The 17,523-nt window shown below is 40.0% G+C and overlaps 1 protein-coding gene across 1 annotated transcript in view; it reads right to left on the bottom strand.

Moving 5' to 3' along the window:
* The window catches only part of pcdh15a (protocadherin-related 15a), a 264,071-nt gene that overhangs the window by 45,440 nt on the left and 201,108 nt on the right, over positions 1 to 17,523 (bottom strand). The window contains exon 25 of the mRNA XM_059358970.1: positions 15,467 to 15,579. Coding sequence (XP_059214953.1) covers positions 15,467 to 15,579 — 113 coding nt within the window. The remainder of the gene's footprint in view (positions 1 to 15,466; positions 15,580 to 17,523) is intronic.

Raw genomic sequence — 17,523 nt, 5'->3', positions numbered from 1 at the left:
CAGCCTCATGTGTAGCCCGGAGCAGTTGTGTTGGCTGAATGTCAAGGCAAAAATGCCCCCAAAATACTTTTTCAGCCTTGCTTAAGGCAATGAACCTTTTGCAATATCATTGTTGTATTGGTATCCTAGACCTCTCTTACCTTTACTGTGAGATTTACTCATATGAGTGTTCCTAGCCAAATTTACCAAACTCTCTTGACTGCACAAACTTAAATTGGTCTCATGAACAGCATCTGTTCATGAGGAGGTTTGCATTCATGAGATTTGATCATTAGCATACTCATCCTACAAATTGCTGGGTGAATGGAGCAGAACAAGTCACCTATTCACAATAAATGTTACCCAGGACTACAAAAAAGAACTTCACCTTGAGCAGACAAAAACATAGCACATATAGTGAATAGTCTGCCATCAAGTTAGATGCTAATGTGGCTTTCTAAAGCAAAGTGCTCCATGTTGGAAGGAAGTCAAAGGGATTGGAGAACTACAGAAATAAATGACAGAATATTTAACAATAGGTAATGTTACACTGTCAGGATGTTCCCCTCGACAGGTTTGAAACCTGAGGTAGAAGTCGGCAGCTACTGAACTTTTGTCGATATGACAAAATATGCTGATAAAATCATGTTATGGTAGAGTTTTATTGGGTTATTATTTTTAGATGTAGAGTAGGTGTGGTAGGCAGGTATCAGGAGGTCAGACTGAGGTCACACTTGGGGGTGATGTATGTGTGTGTCTGTGACCTTTGACTCAGCTACTATCTGTGAACCTGTGGAAATGTATTATAGTTTTGGAGCAGAATTGAAAACAGCATGCCATAGGCAAGACTGCCCAGTACTGAACAACCACAAAGAAGAGCAGGCTGGCTGACCGAAATGATGGAGCTGCACCCGAGAGGAGTTCAGCAGAGTGACCCGAGGAGGCGGTGAGTCAACCACACACCCCACCAGATACATAAAGTTCCATCTTCATGTCTAATGCAACACATAGACTGCCAAGTTAGGGGCTTGCTAGGCTTAGTTCATTAGGATACAAATAGCCAGGTTAATAACAATTGGGCCAGTAGTTTTTCTGTACTTCTACTGAGCCAACAAATGAATAACCTCCAGAATCGAACACTGCACCTTTAAGAAGAAGTCTACTTGTTCAAGTAGCTCAATGACTTTCTGCAGAGGTGCTTGGCATCTTGCCAAGCATTTCAAAACACGCAGCTTTGGTAAAACTCTGAAGCAAGGCTGGATAACCTGTGCTGACCCATTCATAGGTTTTTCTCAGTTTATTCTTTGAGTGTGAGTGGGGTATGAAAGGCTACACGGAGCTAGCACCGGGCTGCACGGTGTGATTGCCAGGAAGAGGCAGAGCTGACATGTTATCACTTCCCTACAAAGTGGCTCTGCCTGAGGGTTGTAAGCTGCTGAGAAATGCCAAGGGGGTGTGAAGGTGTATGAAGTGTGCAGATTATTATTAAGGTGTATCCGCATGTACACAGAAAAGATGACAGGAAGGTTAGATACAGTAGATACTGTTTGGTAGATAGACAGATAGAAAGGCAGACTGAAGGAAAACAGACCGAAATATCTACTGTAGGCAAATGTCATAGAGGAATGACGATCGAAAACAGCTACTTGAGCACAAGCGCTCTAATAAAATCTGATCATTTTAAGGGGGGAGATACATGCTGGGAGACTTGAACATACCAGAGAAGGTAAATAAGTTGTGTTTCCAGGAGACAAAGAGTAGGCGAATTAAAAGAGTCAATTATGCATAAAGCAATAGCATGTACTACTGAGCGGGGCCAAAGACACTTTTCATTCCTTTCATATTCAGATGAGGAAAAATCCTATCCAGAGAGAGAGAGAGAGAGACAGAGAGATAAAGAGACAGGGAAGATGCTGACATGTCTACAGGCAGCAGCAGAGAGTCCTGGTGTCAACATGAGAGAGGGTGAATGACACGCCACTGAGAAGCGCGGGCGGCACACAGGTGTCAGCGAGCACTCTGCCCCAGGGCCAATGGCGGAGTGATGCTTACGAGACAAGGCAGAGGCGTATAAACCTTGTCGTGCGCCACAGGGGCCTCTGTTACCTCGTTGGCTCTCTTTCTACATTGCCTTCCCTCTCTACTTAAGCTTTGCATCACCGAGTGAACAAGCAGGGATGGACATGCAGAGAGATACGAGGAGTGACCTGGCTGGGTGCAAGTCTCTGCTGAAGTCAGTGTTCTTCTAGTGGCTGTGTAAATTCAACGCTGCATAACGATTTTAAACAACAACAGAGGCAGACGTGAGTCATTAAACTGGAATGTTTGCTAGCAAACATCTTAAAAACAGTGTTCAGATGCTTATTGTTGCAGCACATTTCTGTGTGAGGTGTTATTACTCTGCACATTTCTCTCAGCAATTATGAATCAGCCCTAATTCGATGACTGTTGAGGTGGATATGTGCTTGAGAGTTTGTTAGTTAGCTGTTATGTCACCCTGGTGTTAAGTTGTTTGCTCCTGCCTGGGAGCACATTGGGAGAGCGACAAACAGAAACTCCTCCGACTTGAAATAAATTACACATAGGGAATGCATTTCAGCTCCTCCTCGAACATAAGCAGACAAAACGGAAAAACATTGCTGTGGATCCGGAGCTTGTGTTCCCCATTAAAACCACAGTTCTAAGTGATGTTGACAGCCAAGGCAAAGTCAGCTCAGTCACACAGCATGATTTTCACAGGAAATAGCCTTTTAACCTGAATCTTAACATGGATTTTCAAAATTAATTAGTTTATCTATTCAAAATGACGTAGGTATTGCATTTAATCTTGTCATTCCACTTTCAGATGTTGGAAAATGTATTGTAACAATCCAGGACAGCATCTGTTAATACAATACAATTGTACAGCATCAAAATGCAAATGATTCCTTAAAGATATTTGTGCTACTGTAAATGTAATTTTCAACGTCTTCCTTTTTGCCAACATTGCAGTCCATTGAATTCAAAGTTCAAGCTGAGATAAAGAGCGCTAACACCCCTCATTTGATGCAATATTATCTTAGAGTGTGTTATTGACTGAAGAGTGAACTTTAAAGATTATAGGCTATGTTTGGCAAGGCCGAAGCAGGGCGGAGAAGTGGGGGAGAGAAAGGTAAACAAGAAACTGAGATAAAAAGAGCTATTACGAGATTCTGAAAACCTCTCAAGATATTCAAAAGGTTTTGGGAAATAGTGCAAGGTCTAATGCCAAGGGTATAACTGAGCTATTCCATTTGTCAAGAGTCAACTCTATTCAGAATATATAAAATACACTGGTATTATACATAAAAAACTGTGATCCACAAAAGCAGAGCTGCATAAAGGTTACTGCATTAGTGTTGTCTGTCACAGAGTAGGTTAAATTGTGCTAACACTATATAAAGGATGCATGAGCACAAAGCCCCCACAAGAGCTCTGTGCTGCCCACTAAAATACAAAACTGCTATTTAAACGTAGAAAAAAAAAATCCTTTGACACTGTAATATAGAGTAGAGTGTGATGGTGGATGAAGGTCTAACAGCATTATGGCACATTATAAGCTCTTTATATTGTTTATTATTTTTTAGTTTTAAACCTGCACATGAACCTGTTCATTTTGCACCAAAAACCCCCAGATAGCTTTGATTTAAACTTTGGACCATCCAAAGAAGCAGGGACAATGTTTCCACTGAAGAGTTTTTTCAAATATATTGTGGTGGTGGCAGAAATCTAAAGGCAGATATTTCAACTGAAACATCGTCACATTAAAGCAAACATGCCTGCATAACCAGAAAGCAACATGCATAGGTGAAATATGTTTTTTTGCTTCATGTGAACTCACAATTACTCATTATACAAATAGTGTTGGCAAAGTTTCTTTTGAAACGGAATAGGTTACAAATACGTTTTTACCCTATTAAATGTAATGAGTAATGTAACTATCTTAATTGCTTCTTTAAAGTAATGTAGCTGATTATATTTGATTACTCCCCCCAAAAAATGTTTTATTACTGAGCTATAAAACATGAAAGTCTTTAAAAAAAATCCACCTCTCATATCCAAGCTTAACAGCATACAGTAATGTTAGAGCTTTTCTGATTTCAAAAGAAAAATATAATGTAGGATTTCCAGCACTAAAAGGCATTCTTGTCTGACAACAGAGCCACTTGTCTTGGCATGCAGCTGGTTGCAGGCATGGAAGACTCGGGTTGCTCAGAGCAAAGCACATTGATTGGATGGAGGAGGACGAGGACGTGCAAATTCATATAAATAACCAATTACAAACAACACCCAAAATTCTATCAAGCCATCCCTTGATGATGTTGCACTCAAATTTGTCCCAACTGCTGTGTCTAGAAAAATGCCAAAATAAGGCATTCCTGCATGGCAAAGTAACAAGATGAAAATTGCTGAGTGTTCTGCTATTTCTGATGATATAAATATTGGTCTTATTATTTTTTTTGGTTACCAACTCTAAAGACTGATTGGCTAATGGAATTTTGCTTCTCAGTGGGATCAGCAGTACTACCCACTCTTTCACAGCCCAGGAGTCAGTTGATTCAGTATTAATATCAAACATAGTGTTCTCTCATTGCCATGTCCTCTCCAGTAACATATACGTAGGTTTACTGTTAGATCTTTCATTTTTAGCTTCTGAAAAGACAAAAAAAACTGATTGCACGCTGGTTGCCTATTTAAAACCTTCTATCTTTATCTAAAGACAATAAACAGTACAATAGTGAGTAAGTCATTATCCACATTGCCAGCTGCTGATAATCACACTGCTATCTATGTCATTAATAATCCATTTCACTAATTGAATCTGACAGGAAGCTACAGTTTGTTTGCATAACTTAACTGGTGAATGACAAGTTAAATTGTGGTATATGAAGAAGAGTTTAATTGAGATGTGTAACTTATTTCAGTGTCTATTGAAATTGTGTCTTTTTAAAAAGAAATTAAAATAGGCATTGTATTTTGAGATCTCTCATAATTGTTAAGACACCTAGGCAATGGCCCTGTTGTTAAAGGAGACGGAGAGCATTTTCAAAATCATTCTGCATCAAATGTTCATTAAAAAAGTGGAATTTTTCTTACGCATTATTGTAGTGTAAATTTGTCCTTACAGTTTGACAGCATCGTACAGCTTATGCTAAATAAGCCCTGCAGCTTTTATACACAGCATTATCCCCAGCTACTTCAACTCAAAACTATTATTACATGTTTTATCCATACCAGAGGAGGCTTCCTCAAATTCCTCACATTGTGTACAAATTAACAATTCATCACCTCCTCCAGCAAATGCTCTCTCAGTTGTAAACCAAATTCAACACTAGCAGATATTAGCGCAAATGTTTATGAGCTGCTGACTCATACTTGCTAAGAGGATTTTGAAAAAAAATAAAAAATGCTCTGGTGCTCAAAAACATCTCAGAAATCCAACACCTCTGACATGAAGTAATGCTTCAGCAAGTATTCACATTAAACCAGCGTGTTCTATAAAACAAGAAAAAAAAATGTTTACAACCCCTCGTCTGATCATGTTCCTCCCTGAGCTATTCCTCTGATCACTTATCTTGCCACACCAGACCCAGACTTTCTTTTGTATTCACAGTGAGCCATTTCTCCACGAGAAAGAAAGGGGCTTCAATCAAAAATATCTTCTGGAGGGCAAGATGGAAGACATTAGCAAAGCTGGAGAAACAACATTTACTGTGCAGCCAGACAGTGCTACCACTCCGTGCCAGCTTAACCATGTCAGCCCACAGGACATCACTCCACATATCATCCACTGGGTCATTTAGCACACAAGAGGAGACCCGGCCAGGGAATGTTTGGACGCTAGTGGATGACTGTGTTGTCCAATCTGGCCCAGCTATTCAGGCTTGCAATGTGATATCACACAGCGCCATGTAGGTACTGATGCCATCCTGCATGTTTTACTGTCAAATTGCTGCTCTTGCTCAAATCCTCTATTCCACCACAGCAACACCTGGAAGCCTGACCCACAGAAATACACAAGTACCTCTCCAACTAACAGAATGCTGCAGGAAATATCAGAAACAGAAACTGTGTGTTGGACTGGCTACCGCAAATAACAGAACATCCTTCTGAATGTTTTCAGTAAAGGGCCAGTCACATGTCTCTTTACTACGGTACCGAAGATAATCCACAGACCTTACTGTCGAACTATACATATATGTATGTACTGTAACTATTTCACCAGTCGGCCTCTGTGACTTTTGTTCCTATTCGGCCACATCCGCAATGTCGCACTTTCCGGATGTTTCTACACCAACAATGTAAGTAGTAATTGATTTATACATGTTTAATAATCCACATGTGAAATTTCATTCGTGTACATGGAGATTTACATGTCTAATTACAATATAAAAAGTAACTCTGATGAAAAGTGTATCTGTATTTTTATTGTACTAGATTTTGATATGAAGGATGGAAGTACGGTCCGGGTGTGTTGATAACTATGTTTGATGATATTTATTTGGCTTCCCTGGAAACATCCAATTCCACCTGAAAAAAAAACAGCAGCGATCATTGTTTTACAGCAAAGAGATGGAAGTGACCGATTCGTGATAAAGATAGCACATGGCTAATTCACCGCCGTTAACGTCCTTTTGCCGACTCTGGTAAACCCATGGCTAACGTACATGGTTAAAACAATGTACGGTTTGAAAGATAAGATGTAACACTCTAGTTTCATATCAAGATAATTTATATTAGTAGTTATGTCAAATTTTGATAGAATGTTAGCCAAAAGATGGCTGACTGGTGGTACAGTGACGCTATATCTCTACAGCCGAGAAAATGGGAGTTAACTGTCTTTTTAAAATGAACAGAGCAAAGTCATACTTTGGGTTGAAATTAAAAAGATAATCTTATTTATCCTTTTAATTTATTATGTTAAACAGCAGCAGCCGTTGTTTTACAGCAAAGAGATGGAAGTGACTGATTTGTGACAAAAATAGCACACAGCTAATTCACCGCTGTTAGCCTCCTTTTGTCGACTCTGGTAAATCCATGGCTAACGTACATGGTTAAAACGATATGCGGTTTGAAAGATAAGAAGTTAGACTTTAGTTTCACACCAGTTAACTAAGTGAAAAAATAACATAATAATTTATATTAGTAGTTAATGTGACATTTTTAATATAATTTTAGGCAAAATTTGGCTGACTGGTGGTACAGTGACACTATATCACTATAACCGAGAAAATGGGGGTTAACTGTCTCTTTAAATCACACAGTAAAGTCATATTTTGGGTTGAAATTAAAAAAATAATCTTAATGATATCCCTTTAATTTAGTATGTTAAACAGCAGCGGATGTTGTGGAAGTGACCGATTCGTGACAAAGATAGCACACAGCTAATTCAGTGGCGGTAGTGTCCTTTTGTCGACTCTGGTAAATCCATGGTACATGGTTAAAATGATGTGTGGTTTTAAAGATAAGAAGTTAGACTCTACTTTCACACCAGTTAATTAAGTGGAAACATAACGTGATAATTTATAGGCTATTACTGGTTACTGTGAAAATTTGACAGAATGTTAACCAAAAACCAGCTATATCTACAGCTGTGAAATGGGGGTTAACTGTTCCTTTAAATCACACAGATCAAAGTCATATTTTGGGTTGATATTAATAAAATTATCTTAATGATATCCCTTTAATTTAATATGTTCCTTCATCCCCTCTTTTATGTTCAGTGGCCAGACGGGTTTAAATGTTTCCCTTTACTCACACTTCTCTCAGTGTGTTTATTACTCATGTCTAGCTCGATTTCTGAGTTGGAGCTCAGTTCGTATGAGGCCACAGAGAGCTGCTCTATTTTGCCTTGTCTACTGTTAAGTAATGTGTTTTACATGGACATTGAAACTGCACTTGTCCTTCACATTCCATCTGTTGTGCTGCTTATCATCCCCTGTACTGTAAAAGTGAGAGAAACGATCGAGAAAAAAAATCTTGCATGTCACAAAAATTAAGCATCGGTGGGAGCAGGCATGTCAGATGTAAAAGGAGCTCTTTTAATTGTACAGAGAGGTTACACAACATCTCATGCAATAATGTCCTGCTTCACCATCACGCATTGTAGTGTCGGATAATGCACCTGTTGACCGTTCTAGCTGGAAATAGCTGTTCAAGCACATAACAAATGTAAATAAAAACAAGATAATTATTTTGCAGCACGCACCTGTTTAGCTTTGCATTCTTACATATTCTTTATAGATACTGGTAATTATCTTGAAAGGAAGCCTTTAATAATAGGTCATACTGCTTTTCTTCACTGGCATTCAGCACCGACCTTTAGCTGATATGTGGGATGTGTGCAATGAGTGTGACTTGGCGCCTTTTAGACAGCCAAGTGATGCCTGCCTACTTAGTGGAGACAAGTTAAAGGTCAGTGCGCTCTCGGTGCTTAGAGGTTCAAGACTGAGGGCAGCAGATTCAAACCTGTGGCTGAAAATCAATCATGCCCTTCAAAAGTATGAAAGTGCTGCGTACCTTATAGCTGTGGTTCAGAAGATGGAGAGAAGAGAAGAATGATAGATGGATTGATAAATAGAATGCAATAGAGAGGGCTGAGGTTTGCTTTTTTTAATGCATGTTTGCAGTGAAGCACAACGACAGTGTGTGGGAGAGCACACTGTAGGTTTACTGCTAACCCTTTAAATGCCTGGCAATGAGTACAGATGAGTAGGCAGCAAGCACCTCCATCACTTGTATATACGTCTGGCAAGACAAGAGTTGCAAGAAGGCTGCCAATAAAAGAGCTGTATGCTCTGAAAGCATGTCATCTGCCTAATTATGTGAGAATTACAGCACTGTCTGAATGGGAAATACGATATGGATGAATTTGTTTTCTCTAAATATGATAAATGCTGTTTTCCTCTAGATGTCAGGAAGAGCTGATGGAGAGCACAGGGTTGAGTTGTTGTCTTCCTTTGAATCTAATAAAATGGAAGAAGTCTTTTTCTCTTAGTCCTTTTTTCCTCAATTCATTCAATTGAGGAAAAAAAAGGGCGAATGTATGGCTGAGGGCTCAAGGAAATGCAGGGTTGACTGCGAGCTCTTGAGACCTATTGGACATATTTATTAGCCGTGTATACTGCTGAACTGCATGCTGGGTACAGCTTGCTTTCTGCTGCTCATGACAATACATTCAAAAAGAGATGAAGAAAAAGAGACTGGAGTATGGAAATGTTACATGGCAGGAAACTCGAATTGCCTTTAAATCCGCCCACTTCAATAAGTTTGGAACGGACACTTTTGTTCCTGGAAATAGCCTGGTCCTAAAAAGTTGTTAGCAAATAAGCATATATTCTAGTGCTGCTAGGGGATGCAACAATGTCATGGCAGATGTATTGCTCTACATTTTTTGGAAGAGCGATTTTTGAGAAAGCTGCAAGCGGCACCACATAAGGCAAAGCACTCAGCTTGTTCTGAACAGGCATTTTTTAAATTGGCTGTGCTTCTCAAAAATGAGCAGCAATATTTTTTACTCTTTCATTTGATGAGTAATTTATTGCTTTTTGATTAGTGGCTAATGGTTGTGGAGTCCAGTGTGGCTGGTATTTCATTTTACCGGATATGACCACTTCAGGTACTGTGCAGCCATTTGTGAATCAGACCGCCGAGAACATTAAATCAATGGTCACACTGCGGTCAGACTTCTGCGGGACTTTTACGCAGGGAGTCTCCATGGTCTGTAAACGTCAAGAAACTGCAGGAAAGAGAAGTGCTCTGTAATATTACACAGTTTGAGCTATTACCGCTGACATTCACATTAATGGCCAGAGTAACAATGTTTAATGGAAAAAGAGGGAAAAAGCTGTGACAAGGCTGGAAAGAGTTGTATATCTATTCCATACAAAAGAAAATGCTTATTGTATGTGCATTAGGGTGTATGCATGAAGGAACTAACAAAATGCCTACACAGTAAATTTAGCATACTGTCACTAATTATATAATTAGTGGGGCGGCAGACATAAGTAGTGACAGCATGTTGTTGATTGTAGTAATACGCAATGTTGACACTGCTTACTATGCTAACAGTATAACTAAGAGCATCACTCAATAATAAGCCATGATGCCTTCTCTGGATTGCCAGACTGCATATTAATGCGACAGGTATGGCACAACATCTGCTGCCTGCCACTGCAGTGAACTAAACAATGCTTTGACATTTAACTCCCAAATGAGAACTAAAAGGTAATATACAAACACCTTAGTCTTATGGTGCATATATATATATATATATATATATATATATATATATATATATATATATATATATTTATATATATATATTCACCCCAAAATTACACAGGGTACAAAACTAAGAGCAATCAAGTGAGGACTTCATACGGAGAAATCCAAGTGTGAGCCCAGGCACACACAGAAAGAAATTCAACCCCTTGCTGAGGAGAAAATGAAGGGCTACTGACTGTAGGAGGGAAGCAAAGGGAAGACAAAGTGAGAAAGAAACTGACAGAGAGAGATATAAGCTGAGAGGAAAAACTCTGGGGATGTGGGGGCTCGGGGGGGTTGAATGGAGGAGGAGAGCAAAATGACATACTCAGGAGCGGTGAGGCAAAAGTCTCATGTGATTTAGAGTAGATTTAGAAGGGGAAGTGCTGTGGGGGAGATAAGCAGCACGGAAAACTGCTCAGACCACAGGTTTGCAACATCGGGCCAGAGAAGTAGCCTCAGTAGAAGAGCGGGGAATTCACATAGTGGGGCTGTGTTAGGTAGTGGCTTACCCCTCCTCCTCTCCAGCCACACACAGGGGGAAATAAATATTCATTGCCTTCCCATGTGCCCACTGCTAAAGACTTCCCCAAAGGCTTGTGTCTGTGAGTTCCATGTAAATGAGCCAGTGGTTTAATGATAGTTCTCCAAAATGCCCCGCCCCCACTGCCGACCACCACATTCTCTGTCCAGAACATCATATATATTTTTTTTTTCTTTATTCATGCTCATTAAACAATTCAAGTTCATCAGATCAAGTGTTTTTTTTTCTTTGAGTTGGTGGGGATGCATGATTAATTGTGAGTCATACATGACCAAAGTTGTGCTGTTTGAACTAACAGGTAGATCCGTTTGTAATTTCTCCCTTGGCTGCATCAAACGATGACATCACACGACTCACTCTGTACAGGCATGACAAGGCAAAGCAAGTTCATTTCTACAGCGTCTTGTAACAATAAGGCAAAGTAAAGTGCTTTAAGACAAAGGGCTTCAAGACATAAAGGAAAAGAAAGACAATAGAAATAGACAATGGAAAAATCCACACATGTAAAGGATTTTAAAACAGAACAATGCAAAATAAAAGATGAAAAAAGGCTAAAATTGAATAAGACAAATCAAACCAAAATAACAGTGCAGTGCAAGATATGAATAAATTGTGTCAACTTTAACTTCTTCATTCTTAACTTCTGAAGAATTCTTAGGAAGTCTTAATTTAAAAGGAGTGAGAGTTGTATTAAGTTTTCTGGGAGTTTGTTCAAGACGTGATGCATAAAATGTAACACATTTGTCGCTGTGCGTGTTTATTTTTACCTTTTGGGGCAGTAAGCAGACCTGTCAGGCCAACTGAGAGGTCGCTCATTATCCTGCTGCTTGGAGGAGTTGTTACATTGGTCTTGCAAAGATTTAGGCAAAATCATAAAACTATTCATTCAAAATTAATTAATTAATTAAAAACACCTGCCAAACATCTGATGTTAATTAAAGCTATATTTATTGTGTGAAAAGCTTAATTTGCCAATTTATATTTTGTGCGACATGGCAGTTGACAAACTGTGCATGACGAACTAATAATATCAGATATTGGCTGTGCTTATGACATATGAGAAATAGAAAAGTTAACAGGGTGAAATGAAAAGCTATGGAGGAGAAAACAACAAAAAAATCACTCAAAATAAAGAAATATGATGATGAGACAATTAAAACCACATACTTCTCTAAAGTTTTGCCATAGTTGCAGCGGATGATGCAACTATCAAGAGGTCCCTGAAAACTACCTGAAAATCCCTCATCATGCCATAGAATTGGTGGAGTTCTGTAGTTATTTTGGAGGCTGAAGTTTGAGCAGCTGATGCTACAGGATTGCTGTAAAAAGTAGTTTAAGTCAAAGAGTTTGTTGTGTTTCTGAAGAATGTGTTAAATATTGCTATCTGTGGCGTCACCTATAGGTTTCTGAAGAGCAAAGATGAAGCCCAATGTGGGGGGCTCCCATCATGACAGTGTCCTCCTAACTCCTGGCTAAACCAAGGGGCAGAGAGGTAAACTGGGGGTGAGTTGAGGCGGGCTGAATGCACCTGTGAGGGCAACCATGTGTCACCCAAAGCGGCCAACCACCTTGAGATGTTTTATTTACAGTCCATGTTAGGAATACAGAATATTTTTTCAGAATTGCGCAGCACTATTGGGTGCAGATAGAGAGCAACATGGCCCTTAAACTGGGCTCATTTCTCGCTACTCTAATTAAAACATTTTTAACATGGCTTAATTCACCAAATAGTGTCCATCTTATGCTGGTACTCTCCAGTATTGTACTGCACTATTGTACGATACATATTTTTTGGGTGCTTAACAAAGGTTATACTCATTTAGTCCTATTGTGGTCTAGAGAAGTAAAACAGTGAGGCTTATATCTGTGTAAAGCTGCAGAATTGGTTGATAATTCTCTATAGGTTCAGCATTAATCATTTGCTTTGATATTACATTACTTAATGTAGGTTTAAAACTAATTTCTGGAACATGTCATTTATTTTTCTGCAGAAACAACACAAGGTGTTTTTCTCCAACCTTTTGAAAGCAAGTGGCAACATGCTGCTACAGTTCCAACTGCGGTATAAGCCATTTATTTTAGCCAACAATGACTAGGAGCCCCTCATTTCCCTCTGACAGATGGAGGGGACCCACCATAAAGCAGAAGCAGAAATCATTAAGTCAGCCAAAGCCCCGCAGAGTTGTTTTAATTGTGTGCTCTGGAGCTGTAGGCATAGCTTACCTGATTGCTGCCATAACTAACTGCCTTTACAGAGACAGACGAGATCTTTTGTGGACGTTTAGAGAGTGATTTGTGTTCAGAAGGTTCCTCGGGGAGGGGACCGATGGGGAGAGATAGAGAGGCGAGGCATGAGGAGGCAGTTCATCGCAGAGTGAGCAGATTGGATGGTCTCCGCTGGAGAGAGCCTTGTCCAGCAGGAGAGGCTCGAGCACCTGGCTAATGCTTTCATGGCTTACAATTTACAGCAGGCCTGCCACTGCGTGTGCTCTGCACTGTCAGTGTGACACCCTACAGAGGTCTGCACCTATGGTCCCGACCTTCTGTGTGCATGTCAGATGGAGCGCTCATTCAAAGTGTTAATCAATGACCTTTCAACGGCTGTGCCCGTGTATCAATCACTGAATAAAGCTGAGCAACGGGAGAACGTGAGCACACACACAAAGTGCTGCATTACAAAGGATCTATGTAATGCACACACACAAGAACTGGAGCTCCATAGATTAGGCAACAAATATATTAATTCATTGACAAAAAAAGCATTGCCAACTGCATTCTGTCTTGCAAAAATGTTCAGGATCTTAAATATGAAGATTTGCTCATTTTTCCTGTTTTATATCATATTGAACTGAAAGTCTTTGGGTTTCAAACTGACAAAACAAGACATTTAAGGACATCACTTTCAATTTTGAGAAACTAGCAGGGGCATTTTTCACTATTTTATGACAGTTTATGATCCAAACAATTAATTAAGGAGAAAAAAATCTGCAGATTACTTGATAATGAAAATGAGTTGTAGCTTTAACAGGTACTGACACACAGTCAACTAGGCACACATTGACAATAGGAAGTGAGATGGGCAGAAATGCGTACCTGTGCACAAAAGAAAATACACAAACCTCAAATCATGTGTTGACAGGTCGGGCAACACTTGCATTCCCTGTATTATGCATAAAGGTACATCAAATTCTGTTACAGAAGGTAGTCTGCCAAGACTCCCTACCTTGACTGACATACAACTTAGTAAATCAATCCACTTAAAACAAGCTTTACTTTAAGCTCCCGGAGACTGCATTGTGCCAGGCAACTTTGCCATCACACCTTAAAGCTTCACAATCCGGCTCGAATCTGCTGAACAGTGCAGACACCCACTGCAGCACAACAAAAAAGAAAGCAACTGTTAGCGCTAGTACCCACTCATCAAGGAGAATTTTTCAAAGCAGTTTCAGCTGTTAATAATCCATGTTTATTTTTAATTATAAATGACTTCTTGGCCTCCTCCTGAGTCACATCAACACAGACGGACTCCACCCAGCCCCGGCCCCGTACAGCTGTGTATTGCACGTGTAGCAGCCAGTCATCTCAGAGCACTATAGATTATGTTCCCTCTTCCTGTATCTCTCTCTGCCAGTTTAACAGTCCAAACACTTAATCTTGTCAGAAGAGACTCTTAATAAACTCAGAGGGAAGCCCAGCTCTACCCTCAGAGAGAAACAAATGTGGTTTACAGCAGTGATGATCTGCAGCATCTACCCCGAAGCTCTAATGCATATTTATACTCCAAACTCATTAATCAGTCAGGCACGGAAGAGACAGCATTATAAAGACGGAGACACTGAATCAAAACTGCAGCCACTTTGCTGGGTGAGCCCAATAATGTGCAGATAACATTGCTGGCTTACTGAATGGGCCTAACAGGCACAGATCCAGAGCTTTCACCTGCAAAATGTCGCTTGAAGAGATATGAATAAAGTAGGAGGGGATGAAAATTGACCACAAGGAACATGAAAATGGCTACTCGAAACACAAAGGACTTAAAAGAGACCAAAACAACTACAGCATAAGAGATACAACAGAGCTGCACAAAAACATAGTCCCATCAGAGACATAAACTTACTACAAAGCAACACACAAAACAACTACAAAAAGATGCAAAATGACTTCACCAAGTGGCATAACAAGCACAGACACAAACTATAAAAAAGGCCATTTAAATGACTACAAAGAGATGGAAAATGACCACAAAGAAACACAAAACCACTATAAAGAGATGCAAAATAGGGGGTGGGGGCGGGGGTTGGCATGTCTGTGCCCCGGGGCCAAATGATTATGACTGATAATTCACTTGTGGCAGATAGCTATCATTATTACCAAATAATACGTTGGAAAAGCAGTGACTTCACAGCTGTTTGAGGCAGATCAAGGTAGAATATATAATTTACCTAAAGATTAAAAATTCATCAAAGTATAACAGAAGCTAAATGAAAGATTTGACAACAGATACAAATGTATGTCAAGGTGTTTTTTTTTTTACTTTGTCCACTTCCTGAGGCCTTTTTCACCATCTCTCTCTGTCTGGCGCTGCAGTCTAAGCTGCTCTTTGATGTGTGAATTTACTTGCAGAGGCAGCTGCATCAACAGTGTGTCAGGAAGACGTACCTGTACTCTTCCTGGGTGAAGATTGGGATGCGGGAAGGCTGAAGAACAGTGATCTCCACCAAAGTGCTGTTAGTCTTCACCGGCTCCCCATCATCAAACGCTATCACGAACAACTGCAGTGGGCAGGAGAGCATGCATAAGCAACACGCACATGCAAATGTATGCATAGAATTATTATTATTATTTTCACTATACTACAACTCACTACACAAATAATTCTCTTTCTGAGGTTGCCAGGCATTTTTTTGGAGACATGTTCGGCATCCTAATAAAGACAGACTGGCAAAACAGGATCTGGCGGGCAGCCTGCGAAGCTCCAAGGGAGCGAGTATGAATGTATTGATCTACTTTCATAGACTGTGGAGAATGGAGCCTGGGGGAAGCAGGGGGGAGTGGGGCGGCAGAGAGGGAAAGATAGGCAGAAAGAGAATAAATACAGACACATTTGAAAAGAAACAGAGCAAGAGAAACAGAGTAGAAAAGAAGATACAGAGGATAGAGGTAGCCAGACAACATGGAAGTGCAAGAAGCATATCCACATCAAAACCTACTACCCCAAAGCACCTTGTCCACTGTTCACAACTACAGATATGCCTATGTAAGGTCATCTTACATTGGTTAAAAAAACCCTTTATGTAAGCACTTGGGAGGCAATTTGTTAAATCGATTAAAAACTCAATATCTCTGGTCACTGGCACAAGAAAAGCAATGACGTGATTACTGAGACAATTCTGTAATAATGCCCCAAAACTGTTCTTCGATTTTTAAAAGTCAATGTGCACATTTCTGACCTTCTTCACTGCAACATATAGTGCAGCCAAACATGCAACGCAGAGCACTGAACATTGCACATGAGAAGTCAATACTGAGTATTGAGATATTCACAGATCCACCTAAACCCGAGGACCTGAGACCTGACCTGGGAGCCGTGCGGTTTATGCAGTCAATCGGGTCCTGCTCCAAGACCGTGGGTCCTGAGAATAACTTCTACCACCACCCTGATCTCCTCTTTATGCGCTCTATTTTTGCTATTGTGTTAATTGCAGATTGATATAATAAATGTATGCATGAGGGGATTAAGTGGGTACGCTTGGATTCCCTGAGAGCTTCCTCACAGAGCAGATCTTTTTCTGCCAAGTCTGACTGTATAACTATTCACTTTAAAATAGATTCCTGAACAGTCTTAAGTGTCTCTTTGAATAACACAAAGAGAAAGTTCAGTTTTTCTGAAGTGAGGTTGAATCCATAACCAGTGTATTATCTACAGTGGATGGTGGTTAGTACGTGATCAGTTTGGAGAAGCAATGTACTGATGTGGACGGGAGCAGCAGCAAAATGTTTTATAGCCACCTAAAAAATCAGTTTAACTATATTTAGAATGTTTTCATTGCTTTACCTTAGTAATCAAACAACCTTATTCCACAGGGAACTGAAGCCGTTATATTGATCTGTTCACTCTTCAAAGCCACCAGACTCCATTGATAAAAAACGACATTTTAACACACAGAACACAGGAGTCTCTGGCCTTGATTGTTTAGTTTCTTTTTGTTATTGTGTAACTTTGGTGAATCAGAACTAACTTTATAAAAACTAAAGTCACACAATAACGGAAACAAACTAAATGATCAAATCAGCAGCAGACCAGTAACTCCTGTGTTCTGTGAGGTAAAATGAGTGTTTTTGTCAATGGAGTCTGGTGGCTTTGCAGAGAGCGTAGATAACGGCTTCAGCCCACATGCATAAACCTAAACTGGTTAATTTCATAGCAAGGCGAAGAGCTGAAAGTATTCTAAATATAGCGTAGGTTTTAACTGATAATTAATTTTTAGGGGGCCCCTTGTTAAGAGATGACATGTTTAGCTGCTGCCCCTGTCCTAAGCTGTGTATTGCGTAGCTTTTGTGCCATTACTTCTGCCCGCATTCCTAAACAGGAGGCCTGCCGAATGCCATCTATAGTAGGTAATAACTGACTGTTGGTAAGTATCTTGTACAACACCACTTCAAAAAATCAGAACTACCCCTTTAACATATTGGAAGTGACACACCAACAGTACAAG

The sequence above is a fragment of the Centropristis striata genome, chromosome 20 (assembly GCF_030273125.1).
Source record: "Centropristis striata isolate RG_2023a ecotype Rhode Island chromosome 20, C.striata_1.0, whole genome shotgun sequence".
NCBI classification, from domain to species: domain Eukaryota; kingdom Metazoa; phylum Chordata; class Actinopteri; order Perciformes; family Serranidae; genus Centropristis; species Centropristis striata.
This window is presented reverse-complemented; position numbering and strand designations above follow the sequence as displayed.